This window comes from Pipistrellus hanaki, assembly GCF_964339955.1.
Source record: "Pipistrellus hanaki genome assembly, chromosome: 2".
Taxonomy (NCBI): domain Eukaryota; kingdom Metazoa; phylum Chordata; class Mammalia; order Chiroptera; family Vespertilionidae; genus Pipistrellus; species Pipistrellus hanaki.
In genome coordinates this window covers 95071049-95088420 of record NC_140504.1, presented here as the reverse complement: position 1 = coordinate 95088420, position 17372 = coordinate 95071049, and the positions used below count along the sequence as shown (strand labels likewise).

Here is a 17372-nt window from a genome sequence, read left to right as displayed (position 1 = left end):
GCCACACCAGCCAGTGCTAGCTTTTCATTTAAAATGGGAATATCCTCCCTTACTCTGTAATGAATATTAGCTTGTAAGGAAAATGAGCCAATTTTAATGAAACAACTGGCTTCAATCAGAAAGTTGTGCACTTCCATTTAATTTAGTGAGAGTGATAAAAGATGTCTTTTGTTATGTTGATGAAATGATTATTGGACCCCATCTTAGGATTGGGGCTGGTTGCCAAGAGTACCAATCATGTGTGAAGAGTGTTCCTCTCCTGACCTTCAAGGAGCGGAGAGGGGCTTAAGATTGAATGGATTGTCAATGGCTAATTATTTTATCAAGCTTGCCTATGTAATAAAGCCTGTGAATGTTGCATCCTTTTGTGGGTAGAGTTCAGAATTTGGAAAAGGGGCTGTACACAAACGAACACACTAGACAAGAAATATGAATTCAGAAGGCAGTGGGGGGGACCAGGCAGAAAACCCTTCTCTAGTGGAAAGGCTTCATTGTGGATCAAACCCTGTTAGCTTTTATTCAATTTTAGAATACACATCTTGCCCTTAGCCAGGCAGGCAATCTGGTATCAGACAGACTATCTTAAAGGTCAGTAAATATTAGTAAAGATTTACTTTGAGATTTTTAGGTCAGGAAATTGTTTGAGCCACCATTGTTTCAATAGAACAATCAGTGCATAGCTTTTAGCCCTTGCTAAAGCTCAAGGTCCATCAGTCTTCCAAGTCCCCTGTTGACAATGGATAGCTTCCAGCAAAAGCTTTCATAAAAAAACCAAGAGGACAGGTTTGGAAAGCTTTGGGTTGGTGAATAGGTAGAGGTGCTGGTAGAGTTGTGTGCTTGGATAGGGGCCTGGAAGTTCTGTGCCCCTTAACATATACTTGCCATGTATATCTCTTCTATTGGTCTGTTCCTGAGTTATAGTCTTTCATAATAAACTGGTAATTCAGAAAGTAAACTATTTCTCTGAGTTTTGTGATCTGCTATAGCAAATTAACTGGACTCAAGGGGAAGGGGTGGTGGTACTTGTAGTCTATAGTCAGTTAGAAGCACAGGTGATAATGTGGATTTGCAGTTGGCTTCTGAAAGGTGGGTGTCTTGTCTTGTGAGACTAAACCTGTAGAATTTGATGCTGTCTCTGACTATATAACATCAGACTTGAGTTCAGTTGAATTGTTTGATGATGTGGGGGAGGCACTCCCCCCCCCCCCCCCCCCCACACACACACACACACACACACTGCTGTAGACTGACATACTTTATTGGAATGTATTTAGGATTTTAAATAACTAAATATTCAATAGGAAATATTTTGAATTCCTTGACCTAAAAAAATATTTTTATAACATAAGATAGTATTTTTGTTGTTTGAGTAGAACTCTTTTTCTTCTTACTCCTAATATAATCTGAGGCAAACTTACAATATATAAAAAAAAAAAAGAAACAATCTAGGAATGAGTTCCTTAGTTAATTTCTTCATATTTTAAATTATTATTTTTTAAAATATGTTTTTATTACTTTTAGAGAGAGAAAGGGAAAGGGTCAGAGAGAACAACAATTAGGGTAAAACATTCATTGGCTGCCTTCTCCATGTCCCTACTAGGGATGGAGCTTGCAACCTGGGGATGTGCCCTGACCAGGATTCATCTGGTGACCTCTTCTTTCATGGGTTGCTGCTCAACTACTGAGCCACACTGGCTGGGCATATCTTTTAAAATATTATTTTAATCTTCTAGCTAATTAAATTATCATAATAGTGATAGAATGCATGAAGTACCTTTAAGAGGCTCTAGCATTTTACAAAAATTTGACAACCACTGCTTGGGAAATAGAGGACTTGATGAAGAGATTTTATTTACCTGCACCCTTAGGAAAGTTAATTAACCATATTAAGTCCTTTATTTTCATCTATAAAAGTATGAATACTTTTAAATTTTATTTGACCTGACAAGATTGGAAAGCTTATATGAGGGCAGGAATATGAGAAAATCCATGCCATGGCAGAGTGGGAAGAACCTACATTAGGAGTCAAGAGCCTCAAGTTTGAGTCAAGGTTGTGTAAATGCCTAACTATGTAACCAGGACAAGTTATCAATATGTCTTGTGTTTGTTTCTTCTATTTTCATTGCTTTCTTCTTTCAGCAAATATTTTTTTGGCAGCATATACTGATTCAAGCACTGTTTTAGGTACCATGACTACAGCAGGGGTTAACACAGTTTAAGGCTCTGCTCTCATACCTTTCTTTGAAGTAGCAGAATGCAGTAGTTAAGGGTGTGGTTTCTGGGGATTGCCTGCCAGAGTTTGAATTCCAGCTTTACCACTTACTATTTGTGTGATTGGACTATTGGTACGTTACCTAACATATCTGTGCCTCACTTTTCTGATCTGTAAATGGGAATAATAATATTAACTCATTAGGTTGTTGTGAGGATTTAATGAATTATGACATAAAATATTTAAAAGACTATCTGGTTCTTAGTAATAATTTAATGGTTATTTAGGTATTATTGTTATTATTATTATTGCTACTATTACTATTATTATTACATTCTAGGGTGGGAGAGAGGACACAAAGAGATATGCTATATGTCAAGTAGTAACAGGTACTATGAAGAAAAACATGTTTGGCTAAAGGGATATAAAGTGACAGGGATGAAGGGAGGACAGAGAAGACTTCTATGTATGAGGCTTTGACATTTAAGCACAAGTCTAAAGTGAGTGCTTGGGGAGGAGTTTTTCAAGGAAAGGGAACAGCAAACAGAAAGCTGGAAGATAGAGCAGATTTGGTGTTTCAAGGTATGGCAGTGGCTGGAATTGAGCAAGGGTCAGAGAGAGTGGTCTGGGATGAGGTTAGAGCAGGAGCCAGTGGCCAGATCCTGTAGGACTTTGGAATTTGTTTTATATGGGTTTTATATAGAAATGTGAGGTGACCTGCCATATTTTTAAATGATCACTTTGGTTGCGATTCTTTTTGGGAATAGACTGCATGGAAAAGATGGGCAAGAGTGTCAGCAGATGTGAGTTAGAATGTTGCTGCAGCAGCAAGGAAGAGGTGATCATGACCTGGAGTGTTGGCAGTGATTGTGTAGAGAAGTGATAGAATTATGGACTCGTTTTGTTATAAGGAATAAAGGAAAGGGAAGAGTCAAGGATGACTCCCAAGATATTTACTCTGAGAAAGTAGGTGAATGGGTTTGCTATTTATGGAAATGAGAAAGACTGGGAGTAAAATAGAAACATGAGAATACCAATTGAAAATAATAAATTTGAAACATCTGTTATGCAATCAAGTAAACATATCAAATAGGCAATTGGATATGAGAATCTGGAGAGTTAGGGCTGGCCATGTAAAGTATGATTTGTCTATGATATCATAATAATACTATTTGGCTGTGTGTACTTCATGGAATTATTTTGTGGATCAGAATTAAAATTTAGTGTTTCTAAAAATATTTTGTGAACTAGAACATGTTTTTAGTAGATAGTGTTGCAGAGTCTCCAATATGGCTTTTCATATTTGCATACATCATTGTCCCTCTTCTTAATCTTCTAACTAAAATGAGAAGCTTTTAACATCTCTTTAGGTATAAATCAAAGATGTTATGTTACTTGCAATAATTATAAGCCAGTAGTTACAACCCAAAAGTTTCTCTTTGAGTGTATCAGAGTATCTTAATAAAAGAGTAAAACATTCCTTTTACAAAGGATATATAATTTCAGGTTTTAATTATCAAATAAATTAAATTGTCAACTGTGTGATAGAGGAAGATCTCTTAGCTAGCTAGAAAATACTTTCATTAAAGTGTATATGATTATATCAGTACCTCTCCAGCTATTAAAACAATGGGGTAGATCTTCATTGACATGACAGGATCTCTGAAGTTTATCACTGAGTGAAAGAAAAGCGTACACTATGCCCCATTATTATATGATCCTGTTGGTGTAACAATAAAATTCTATTCCCATTGATGTAAAAATAGTGATTAAATATTTCTTTACTTACTAGATTGGTTCCTGCCTTCCTGGGGCTTATATGGTGTGTGTGTGTGTGTGTGTGTGTGTGTGTGTGTGTGTAAGTGAAAGTGTGATAGGGAAAGAAAGAAGAGAAAAATAGAGAGGAGAGAAAATGAGTGGGAATGAATGATTGTATTTTCTTAAACCAATCTGGAAGTAAAAAATGTGTCCTACCAAGAGATACCGAGAGTTTAAAACATTAAAATATGTCTTTATTAGAATTAAAGAAAAACACATTAGTGGTTGCTGAAGTTGGAGGCATTGGTTGCTGAGGTTGGGGGCACAAAGGAATTATTTGGAGGGGTGATAGAACATTCTATATTTTCATTGTGGTGGTGGCTACATAATTACATGTATTTGTGAAAAGAAAAGTGCCCTGGTAGGGTGGCTCAGTTGGTTGGAGTGTTATCCTATGCATCAAAGGGTTCAATTCCTGATCAGGACACATACCTAAGTTGTGGGTTCGATCCTCAGTGGGCACATGCAAGAGGCAGCCAATCGATGTTTTTCACATTGATGATTCCCTCTCCCTCCCTCTAAAATCTATAAACAAAACAAAACAAAACAAACAAAAAACCCCCAAAGATTTATCAAATAAAACCTTTGTCTTTGAGTGGAAAGGATTATGGCTGTGTTCTGTTTTCTTCTTATGTTCTCCCTGCCTTTAAAAATAATGAGTATGAATTTTTTAAAGAAATATAGAACAGAGTTATTGGGAAAAATATTACAAAAGAAAACAAGTGGGCTTTGTCTAAAGCCAAATCTGTTAAATTAACTCACAGGTACAAATAAGGCTGCTTTTTCTATGGTAACATTAAGGGGATTGTGTTATTTCTCTTCCTGAGTAATGGGTAATTTCTTTTCTTTTGGCATTTGATTTTAGTTTTGTAATATAGGTATAGGGTCAAATTTCTTAGGACAGCAACCAAAACACAAATATTTACCATGAAGTCTAGGATTTGGAGGAAGTAGAAATTTACCCAGCTTCCCTGTCCTATGCCTTTCTCAATTCCTGCCATCCTTTCACTTTGGAAAGTGTATGTGTGCTGTGCTGTCATTTTTTCAGACTGGTGTGAAGTGGTCTTTTCTTACATTCTTAGGCTTGCACCTCTCCTGGGAATGGTATGTAAAAAAGTTTTTTCACTTTTTCATTCAGGAATTAAGTGTGGAAAGAAAACTTAAGTTCTTCCTTTTCTAATAGCTAATTATGTCTATAAAAGATAAATCAAATGGAAATATTAAAAATAATTATATTTCGCCGAAACCGGTTTGGCTCAATGGATAGAGCATTCGCCTGCGGACTGAAAGGTCCCAGATTCGATTCCCGTCAAGGGCATCTGCCTTGGTTGCGGGGACATCCCCAGTAGGGGGTGTGCAAGAGGCAGCTGATAGATGATTCTCTCTTATCAATGTTTCTGACTATCCCTCTCCCTTCCTTTCTGTAGAAAATCAATAAAATATATTTTAAAAAATTGTATTTCATTTTCAGGACTATTGAGATAGTATATAATGCATATAAGCAAAATGTTAGCTTTCATTACTTAAATGTAGTATTTCTCAGCCACTTTGATGATGGTATAAATCTATTATTGGGAGAATCAACCAATATATAATTTGAGTTGATTGTTTCCAGTTGCATATGCTGGAAGAAAATTAGGTTGATTGTACATTAAGTATAAGCTTTTAAGAATAATTTTATTATTGTTTTGTACAGTCGGTGTGCTAAAGAAAATTGATATACCATCTGTCTTTATTGGTGAATCATCAGCTAATTCCCTGAAAGATGAATTTACATTTGAAAGAGGGTAAGTAATGGATATAAAAAATAATAATGTAGATATTAGATAATATTAACTGTAATCAAAGTTATATTTTAGAATGCTCTATTGTGCTAAATTATCTCTAAGTCATTATGATTTTAATACTTATAAGTTGTACTATTTCCTCTATATGGCTACATATTGAAAATACCTTCATGCTAGAGAGATTAAGGCACTAGTTTGCTAAAAAGATATAACTGTTTTTATGGTTTAATGAAACTTGGTATTTAGAAACAATGTGATGAACATTTATATGACAGTTTTCATTAAGACATATTTGTATTTTATTATAGTTTTTTATTTTATAAACACAGAATCCAAAACACAGTGTATTAAGTAACTTTTTCGGAGATAAAAACTTTGTTTGAAAGTTTGAAAAGTTTAATTTGGAATAAAAACGTCTGTGTGGAAGTTCCCCAAATCACTTAAGGCATAGCTTTCTCAACTAATATAGCTAACACTTCAGAGCTTCTTCCCTGACACAGATCCTCAAATGCAGTGGGCCGGAGTAAGCTTCTAAGAGGAACAATAACAACATTAATAATAAAGGCAATAATATTTATTGAGTATTTAGCAAGTGCCAGGCACTCATGAAACTTTTACATTTGTTATCCATTTAATCCTCATAAAAACACTCTAGAGGTTATTGTAACTCTTATTATCTCCATTTGCCAAAAGAGGAAACTGGCACAATGAAATTTAATTATAATTATTTAGGGGGAATAAATCCATGAATATTTGAGTTTGAAAATGCATAACAGCAACTTTCTGTTTACTACTTTGGCCATTTACCTTATTTAGTTTTGATATTTAAAATACGGTTTACTTATTCTCTGAATGTCTTTATTAAATTAGGGAATGTAATTTTGGATATTGTATTAAAAATAGTCAAGATACTATTGACTGCGTGGTGTGGCACAGTGGTTGAGCATGGACCTATAGACCAGGAGGTCATGGTTTAATTCCCAGACAGGACACATGCCTGGGTTGTGGGCTCAATCCATAGTAGGGGGCATGCAGAAGGCAGCCTATTATTATTATTAATGTTTCTATCTCTCCCTCTTCCTTCCTCTCTGAAATGAATAAAAATAATTAAAAAAAAAAAAAGATGCTATTGTGTCAGCCTAGCTTGTGTAGTTAATGGAGGGGGAGAATTAATATTTGCTTTTACCTCAATATTGCTGTGCCATTTAGAAAAAATCTGTATATTTTAATATGTATTTTAGAGTCTTGTTTTTAGTTATAAAATCATACTTTTTTTTTGTTGTTAATCTTTACCTGAGTATATTTTTCTACTGGTTTCTATTTTTTAAAACTAATTTTAATATATTTTTATTTCGGAGAGGAAGGGAGAAGGAGAGAGAGATAGAAACAAACATCAATGATGAGAATTATTGATCAGCTACCTCCTGCACGTCCCCTACTGGTAATTGAGCCCGCAACTTGGTCATGTGCCCTTGGCTGGAATTGAACCTTTGTTCTACAAGCCTATGCTCTATCCACTGAGGATAAACCAGCTAGGGCTCTACTGGTTTCTAGAGTGGAAGGGAGGGAGTGAGGAAAATAGACAGAGAGACATCAATCTGGTGGAGACACATTGCTTGGTTGCCTCCCACATATGCCCCAACTGGAGCCAGAGATCGATCCTTGCTTTTAATCAGGAATCAAACCCATGACACGGGCCGATGCTTTAACCATCCAGGGCTAAAATAATTCAATTTTAAATTAAAAATTAAAACATACATGCTGTTAAGTTATGGAACAATTCAGAAATATAAAGTATATTTAAATGAAATTTCCTATGTTGCTATTCTCTAACAATAGCTACTGTTGTTTTTTAAAAAATATATATTTTCTTGATTTTTTACAGAGAGGAAGGAAGAGAGGAGGGATAGAGAGTTAGAAATATCGATGAGAGAGAAACATCGATCAGCTGCTTCTTGCACACCTCCCACTGAGGATGTGCCTGCAACCAAAGTACATGCCCTTGACTGGAATCGAACCTGAGACCTTTCAGTCTGCAGGCCGACACTCTATCCACTGAGCCAAACCGGTTAGGGCAATAGATACTTTTTAAATCAGTTAAGTAACATTCCAAATAACATTTGAGGGAATATCCCATAATCACATTTATATAAAGGGGTGGATAAAAGTAGGTTTACAGTTTTTTCATATGGAAAAATACGAATAAATTAATAACACTAGAATAAACTGTGTTTTGCATATTCACAATTGTAAACCTGTTTTTGCCCACCCCGTATATTTGCAGTGAATGTGTATCTTATGTCAATTCAGTTTAGATTGCCTATTAAATTAATTGCAGACATTATTTTTAAAGTTTTTTTAGGTTTCAGAATTGTGTTCAAAGGACTAAAGACCTGAACATATTAGATCTGCCCCATACATTTCCCAGCGTGACTTCATACCTACCTACTTACCCACTTTGTTACAATAGCTTTCAAACATGTTTAAAAATAGATGACTATAATTTTATCATGCATTTTATTTTATTTTTTTCTCTCTTGTATTTTATTTTATTTTATTTTTTTAAATATATTTTATTAATTTTTTTTTGCCCCCCTCCCTCCTTCCCATACATACCCTCCCTCCCCAGAGTTTTATGTCCATTGGTTGTACTTATATGCATGTATACAAGTCCTTCGGTTGATCTATTATCTCCCCCAGATCTCCCTCCCCTCCCCACTGTAATTTGACAGTCTGCTTGTTGCTTTACTGTCTCTATATCTATCTTTTGGTTCATCAGTTTATAATGTTCTTTATTATCCATAAATGAGTGAGGTCATGTGGTGTTTCTCTTTCATTGATTGGCTTATTTCACTTAGCATGATATTCTCCAATTCCATCCTGGTTGCTGCAAATGATGAGAATTCCTTCTTTTTTATGGCAGCATAGTATTCCATTGTGTCTGTAGATGTACCAAAGTTTTTTGATCCAATCATCTGCTGACGGGCACCTAGGCTGTTTCCAAATTCTGGCTATTGTAGATTGTGCTGCTATGAACATAGGGGTGCATATATCCTTTCTGATTGGTGTTTCTAGTTTCTTGGGATGTATTCCTAGGAGTGGGATTACTGGGTCAAATGGGAGTTCCATTTTCAGTTTTTTGAGGAAACTCCACACTGTTCTCCACAGTGGTTGCACCAGTCTGCATTCCCATCAGCAGTGCACGAGGGTTCCTTTTTCTATCATACATTTTAAAAATTATCAATTCATGGCCAATTTCATTTGGACTGCTCACCTTCGTTTCTTCCCCATATCATGTTGGTATTTTTTTAGTATACATTTTTTTTTAATAAATCTTTATTGTTCAGATTATTATAGTAGTTTCTCTTTTCCCCCCAATAGCTCCTTTCCACGTAGTTTCCCCCCCCCCCATGCCCTTACTCCCCACCATTGTCCTCATCCATAAGTGTAAGATTTTTGTCCAGTCTCTTTCCGCACCCTCCACACCCCCTTCCCTCAGAGAATTGTCTGTCCACTCCCTTTCTATGCCCCTGATTCTATTATATTCACAAATTTATTCTGTTCTTCAGATTTTTTATTCACTTGATTTTTAGATTCACTTATTGATAGATATGTATTTGTTGATCATAATTTTTATCTTTACCTTTTTCTTCCTCTTCTTAGAGAGTACCCTTCAGCATTTCATATAGCTCTGGTTTGGTGGTGATGAACTCCTTTTTTTCTTGTCTGTGAAGCTCTTTATCTGACCTTCAATTCTGAATGATAGCTTTGCTAGGTTGTAGGTTCTTGCTATTCATCACTTTGTATATTTCTTGCCGCTCCCATCTGGCATGCATAGTTTCTGTTGAAAAATCAGCTGACAGTTGTATGGGTGCTCCCTTGTAGGTAACTAACTGTGGGGGCTGTTTCTCTGTTTTCCGCGACCCGCATGGAAAACGACAGGTTTCTGAGTGGAGGAGCTGGGGATTAAGAAATTAAAGAAAAAAAGAGATAAAAAGGCAGAAATAGATTCAAGGTGGGACCTGGGTGGGGGGCTGTCACTCTGATGGAGAGACAGTCAACGCCCACCACAGTCAACACAGCGCATTTATTTATTTCCAAAAGGGTAAAGGGAGGTTTCCCTGAAAAGCTTAGAATCAAAGGAGTTTTGGTTAGAATCAAAAGCTTAGAATTAAAGGAGGTTTCCCTGAAAAGCTTAGAATCAAAGGAGTCCAGATCCTATTCATTCCCTTATTCCTAGGATTTAGCATATCAAGACCTGGGTAAGTCAAGGTCCTCATTGCAAGCACATAGATAAAGATAAGAAATCAGTACTGATAACAGTCTCCCACATTTTGGGGAAACATGTTCCCAGGGCGTGGTTCTGCCTTGAGTTCAGCTGACATTAATTCCCAGAGGACCCTCTACAATTGTTTTTCTCTTGCTGCTTTTAGGATCTTCTCTTTGTCTTTTACCCTTGTCATTTTAATTGTGATGTGTCTGGGTGTGGTCCTTTTTAGATTCCTCTTGTTTGGGATTCTCTGCACTTCCTAGACTTGTAAGTATTTCTTTCAACAGGTAGGGGAAGTTATCTGTCATTTCTTCAAATAGGTTTTCAATATCATTCTCTCTCTCTTCTGGCACCCCCATAATTCAGATGTTAGCATGCTTGAAGTTGTCCCAGAGGCTCCTTACACTATCTTCATAGATTTGGATTCTTATTTCTTTTCTGGTTGGGTGTTTTTTGCTTCTTCATATTTTAAATCTTTGACTTGATTCTTGGGATTCTCTAGTTTGCTGTTGGATCTCTGTATATTATTCTTTATTTCAGTCAGTGTATGCTTAATTTCTGATTGGTCCTTTTTCGTATTCTTGAGGATCTCACTAAATTTCTCTGAGGTTTCTAGAAGATTCTTGAGTAACCTTATAACTGTAGTTTTGAACTCTATATTCAGTATTTTGCTTTCATCCATTTCTTTCATTTGTGACTTGTTTCTTTGTTTCCACATTTTGACTGCTTCTCTGTTTGTTTCTATGTACTGGGTAGCTGCTAAACCTCCTTGTGTTGTTAGAGTGGCCTTGTGTGGTTGGTGTCCTATAGGGCCCAGTGTCTTAGCCTTCCCAGTCACCTGAGGTGGACGCTCTTGTTGCACCCCTTTGTGGGTGGTTTGCACAGTCTTGTAGTTAACCCTTGATTGCTATTGGTATCATCGGGAGGAATTGACCTCCTGGCCAGTGACTATGGTGACCAGCTGTGTCTATACTGGAAGACCTGTTGCACAGGAGACACCTTTATGGGGCAGGACTTGCTTCAGTAGGGCTTTGGTGCTCACTGAGTCTGCCCCTTGAGTGTTTCTCTCATGGATGTGAAGATTTGTAATCTGGTATGGTCTCACTCTGACCACTGGGTATACTGGCTCTTGGATCTCCAAGAAGGTGCAAGGTCAGCCACTGTCTGGGGCCACCCAGCAGAAACTACAGAGACATCTGCAGATTCCTCTTTGTATGGGGTTTGGAAGTGCCCAGAAGAGGCCTAGCTGTGAAGCAAGGCCACTGCTGCTGCTGCCAGGCAGTGGGCCTTCTTTTGGAATCTCTGGGGCTCTCTAACCCAGCTGCAGTTTAAGCCCAAAAGCCCATGCGCACAACTTGGGTGGGGTTGAAAATTGGGTGAGGCAGGGTCTCTGGGAATCAGCAGGGCGGAGTAAACAGCAATGGCTGTCCTGAACCTGAGAAGTCCCTGGTTCTCCACGTCCTGTGCCTGGTGCAGGAACAATGATTGCTGCGAACACCTTTAAGAGTAAGCCGCCATTGCCAGACAGTCCAGTTTTTCCCCGTATGTGTCTGGGTACCCCAGAGTCTCACCTGGTACTGGAGTTCACAGCAATTGGTAGCTTGTATCACCCTCCTGGTTTAAAGAAGAGCACATCCAGGTGCCAGCACCTTCTGTGCTTATGTACCTCTTACAAGTCTCAGTGCACTTTCTTCACCTCTCTAGTTGTGGGACTTCCTCTCAGCCAGCTTTCCCACTGTTCTCGGTGGTAGTTGTCCTACCGTTTAGTTGTGTTTTTGATGTGGTTTTGAGAGGCCACAAGTATAGGTGATTACCTATGGCACCATCTTGGTTTCTCCTTAGGTATACATTTTTTAAAAATCATTTTCTTTATTGACTATAGTATTACATATGAGTTCTTATCTCCCAATGTTCTCCCCTCCCACTCATGCTCTCACCCCACTAGTGTCTGTGTTCATTGCTTATGCTTATATGCATGCAAACAAGTCCTTTGATCTCTCCCTCTTACCCTCACCCTCCCCTGCCTTCTCTCAGAGGTTTGATGGTCTGATTGATGCTTCTCTGTCTCTGGATCTGTTTTTATTCATCAGTTCATATGTTGTTCATTATATTCCACAAATGAGTGAGATCATGTGATATTTATCTTTCTCTGACTGACTTATTTTGCTCAGCATAATGCTCTCCAGATCCATCCATGCTGTTGCAAATGGTAGGAGTTCCTTCCTTTATATAACAGCTTAATATTCTATTGTGTAGATGTACCACTGTTTTTTAATCCACTCATTTGCTGATGGGCACTTAGGCTGTTTTCAAATCTTAGCTATTGTAAATTGTGCTGCTATGAACATAGGGTTGCATATATCTTTTGTGATTGGTGTTTCTAGTTTTTTGGGACATATTCCTAGAAGTGGCATTACTGGGTCAAATGGGAGTTCCATTTTTAGTTTTTTTGAGAAAACCACACTGTTTACAGTGGCTGCACCAGTCTGCATTCCCACCTGCAGTGCAGGAGAGTTCCTTTTTCTTTATATCTCTCCAGCACTTGTCATTTGTTGATTTGTTGATGATAGCCATTCTGACAGGTGTGAGATGGTACCTTATTGTCATTTTGATTTGCATCTCTCAGATTCCCAAACAATGATTATTTTGAAGCAAGTTCCAGATACCATTTCAACTATAAATAACTCAGAATATATTACTAGATGATAAGGTTATATAAAAAATATAGCCACATTATCATTATTATATCTTTTATAAAAAATAAATGATAATAAATATCAAAACATATTTCTTTCTTTATATTTTCTCAGCTGTTTGAAATCTTATTTTTAAAAATATTGTTAATATTCCAAATAATGTCCATCCACTGCATTGGTTCTTATGTATTACGTTGTTGTTGTTTTTTTTGCCCTGTGAATTTTACTGTAGTCTGGACTTTTCTGATTTAATCTTGGGTATCCTATTGAGTATTTCTTTCTTACTTATTTTTCCTATAAACTGCTAATTAGGACTCTAGATTTGTTCCAATTCAAGGGTTTTTGGGGACTCGGAGAATTGGTAAGGCAAGACTACTTTATGTATGGTATCATTTCCACCAAGAGACACAAAATTGGTTCTGTCTTTGTGGTGCAAGTAATTTAATTTTATAATTCTTTCTTTGTTTATTAGTTAAAATCCTTCCCTAAGTGGACTTATATCATCCCCTCTAGGGAACTCAGTTGGTTAGAGCATTGTCCTGCTATGCTAGGCTTGTGAGTTTGATCCCCAGTCAGGGCACATATAAGAATCAACCAATGATACTTAAGTGGAACAACAAATGGACGTTTCTCTCTCTCACATATCAATAAATAATTTAAAAAGAGAACTATTATCAAATATTTGATTCCCTTGGTGTATAATCTGTTTAGGAAAGATAGGATAACCACTTGATTTTTTTCCTTTACTGTTTTTCAGAATGACTTGGTTTGTTGGTATTTTCCAGAGACGATGGTTAATATATATTTAAAGTATCATTGTGAACTTATGAGTTAAAACCTATTTCATATGCTTCAGTCCATTATAATTATTATCTTGATTGATTTCATAGTGACCCATTTTAGCCTTCTTCAATTTTAATCCTGATTGTTTTGATGGTAATATAGGAGCTTTTGATTGCTCCTTGTTTTTGGTGTATAATAAGATCTTCCAGGTCTGTCTTGTTCTTTTCATTCCCCTAACCTGGAGCCAGTCATTTCTTTAAGGTCTGGTTGCTTTTAATTGGTTATGGTATTTAGAGAAATACCATAAGACAAATATCACATGGTCTCATTTTATATGTGGAATTTAATTATCATTGTTTCTTGATTTGTCATTATTTCTAGAGATTTTCAGTGGACAGAGCTAGGGAATATATATGTTTTTTTAATTTGTTTTGTTTTTAACTCTCATCCAAGGATATATCTTTTATTGATTTTGGAGAGAGAGAAAGAGAGAGAGAGAGAGAGGGAAAGAAGAGAAGAGAAGAGAAGAGAAGAGAAGAGAAGAGAAGAGAAGAGAAGAGAAGAGAAGAGAAGAGAGAAGAGAAGAGAAGAGAAGAGAGAAAGAGAAAGAAATATAAATTGGTTGCCTCCCCTATGTACCTAGACCAGGCATCAAAACCCCTGTGATAACACTTGACTGGGAATCGAACTCACAGCCTTTGGTGTACTGGATGACGCTCTAATCCACTGAGCCACCTGGAAAGGGCCATCTATGTTTTTGAAGATAAAATAAATCATGAATGCATACTGTTATTTCCAATTTAATTTCAGGGCTATAGGATTTTTACTTTACTTTCTGGATCTTATATCTGCATTTTATTTTTCTGTGCTTGAAGACACCAATATAGTTATTTATATTCTCTTTAAATTACATAATACACACAAACAGACTCAGAAGAACAATACCAACACTACTTTAACATTTATAAAAAAGTTCTTTCTGTGCTTAAGGTGTATCATAATAAGGATGTAAAGTCAAATTATGTTGTTTGTTTGTTTTTTAATTTACATTTATTATTGACAGTATTACAGATATGCCCCATTTGCCTCCATTTTCTCCCCTCCACTTGGTCCCCTCCCCAACCTTAGGCCTTCACCACACTATTGTCCGTGTCCATGAGCTATTCATGTAAATTCTTTTGTTAATCTCTTCCTGCCTTCCATCCTCCACTCCTTATGAAATCTGACAGTCTGTTCCATGCATTCTTATCTCTGGACCTATTTTGTCAGTTTATTTTGCTCATTATATTCCACATATAAGTGAGATCATGTGATATTTGTCTTTGACTGGTTTATTTCGCTTAGCATGACAGTCTCCTTGTTCATCCATGCTGTCTCAAAGGGTAAGAGATCCTTTTTTTTTTCTTTTTTCTACTGCTGTATAGCATTCCATTATGTATTGTAAATGTACCACAGCTTTTATATCCACTTCATCTACTGATGGGCATTCAGGTTGTTTCCAGATCTTTGCTATTGTAAGCAACTCTGCTATGAAGATAGAGGTGCATATTTCTTTCTGATTGGTGTTTCTGGATTCTTAGGATACACTCCCTGAAGTGGGATTTCTGAGTTAAACACAGCTTCACTTTTAATTTTTAAAAAAATATATATTTTATTGATTTTTTACAGAGAGGAAGGGAGAGAGATATAAAGCTAGAAACGTCGATGAGAGAGAAACATCGACCAGCTGCCTCTTGCACACCCCCCACCGGGGATGTGCCCGCAACCAACGTACATGCCCCTGACCGGAATCGAACCTGGGACTCCTCAGTCCGCAGACCGACGCTCTACCACTGAGCCAAACCGGTTTTGGCTCACTTTTAATTTTTTAAGGAAACTCCATAATGTTTCCCCAAGTGGCTGTATCAGTTTGCATTCTCACCAGCAGTATACTAGGGTTCCCTTTTCCCCACACCCTATCCATCATTTGCTATTTGTTGATTTATTGATGATAGCCATTGTGGCTTGTTTGAGATGATACCTCATTGTAGTTTTAATTTGCATATCTCTGATGATTAGTGATGTGAGCTTTTTTTTTTTTTTAATATATATCTCTTGGTCATCTGTATATCCTCTTTAGAGAAGTGTCTATTCAGATCCATTGCTATTTTTTAATTGGATTGTTTGTCTTCCTTTTGTTAAGTGGTATGAATTCTTTATATGTATTTTTGAAATTAACCCCTTATCAGATTTATCGTTGCCATATAGTGGATTTTCTTTTCATTTTGAGAATTTTAACAGAGATTGCATTGAATCTATAGAATTATTTGGGAAATATGGACATTTTTAATGATGTTAATTATTCCAATTGATGAACATGATTTATGGTTCTACTTGCTTGTATCTTCCTCTGTTTCTTTTTCAATGTTTTATAGTTTTTTTGAGTACAGGTCTCTAACCTCCATGGATAATTTTACTTCTAGGTACCTTTTTTGCTGTAGCAACATAAATTTGATTATTTTCTTAGTTTCTCTTTCTGGAAGTTTATTATTGGTGTATAAAAATGCCATAGATTTCTGAATGTTAATTTTATATCTTGCCACTTTGCCAAATTCATTTTAATATGGCAGTCTTTTTGTGGAATCTTTCTTTGTACAATATTATGTATTCTGTAAATAATGAGAGTTTGACTTCCTCCTTTATGATTTGAATACCTTTTATTCTTTCTTCTTGTCTCATTCCTATGGCTAGGGCTTCCAGTTCCATGTTGAATAAGAGCATTGAAAGTGGACTTTCCTGTCTTCCTGTTCTTATGGGGAAATGGTTTTAGTCTTTGCCCATTGAGTATGATATTTACTATAGGTTTGTTAAATATAGCCTTTATTCTATGGAGATATATTTCCTCTATTCTCACTTTGCTGAGAGTTTTTATAAAAAATGTGGGCTGTTATTTTTCTAATGCTTTTTCTGTGTCTATTGATCATGTAATTTTTATCCTTCATTTTGTTCATATGATGTATCACATTTATTGATTTATGGATATTATACCAGCTTGGCTTCCCTGGAATAAATCCCACTTTGTCATTGGGTATGATCTCTTTTATGTATTGCTGGATTCAATTTGTAATATTTTGTTGAGGATTTTAGCATCTATGTTCATCAGGGATATTGGCCTGTAATTCACTTTCTTTGTAGTGTCCTTATCTAATTTTGGAATTAGGATAATGTTGGCCTGGTAAAAAGATCTTGGAAGTCTTCCTTCCTTCCTCTTGAATGTTATGAAATAGTTTGAGGAGGGTAGGTGTTAATTCTTTGAATGTTTGGTAAAACTCCACTGTGAAGCTGTCTGGACCAGAGCTACAAGGGAGTGTTTTTAATTACTGTTTCAATTTAATTATTTTATTGGTCTATCCAGGTTTTCTGTTTTTGTTTTTCTCCTCCTGATTGATTTTGGGAAGACTGTATCTTTCCAGAAATTTGTCCTTTCCCCCCCCCAGGTTGTCCAATTTGTTGGCAAATAGATGTTACTAGTGTCTTTTTACAATATTTTGTTTTTCTCTGGTATTAGTTGTAACTGTGCCTCTTTCATTTCTGATTTTATTTATTTGAGCCCTCTCTCTTTGTTTCTTGATGAGTCTGGCTAAAGGTTCATCAGTCTTGTTTACCTTTTCAAAGAGCAAGCTGTTGGTTTCATTGATATATTTTTTTTGTTTTGTTTTGTATTTTTTTAAGTCTATGCCACTCATTTATGCTCTGCTCTTTATTATTTCTCACCTTCTACTTATGTTGGCCTTTTCTTGTTGTTTTCTTTCTAATTCTTTTAGTTG

At 36.3% G+C, this 17372-nt stretch overlaps 1 protein-coding gene across 8 annotated transcripts in view; it reads left to right on the top strand.

The window, feature by feature from the left end:
* Nucleotides 1-17372, top strand: part of RNF13 (ring finger protein 13) — a 142928-nt gene that overhangs the window by 64675 nt on the left and 60881 nt on the right. For all 8 annotated transcript variants that reach the window (XR_014794330.1, XM_084875964.1, XM_084875967.1 and 5 more), the window contains one exon: nt 5727-5817. Coding sequence is in view for 7 of the 8 variants with exons in the window: in XM_084875964.1 (XP_084732090.1) it covers nt 5727-5817 (91 nt within the window). In the remaining variant the exon portion in view is untranslated. The remainder of the gene's footprint in view (nt 1-5726; nt 5818-17372) is intronic.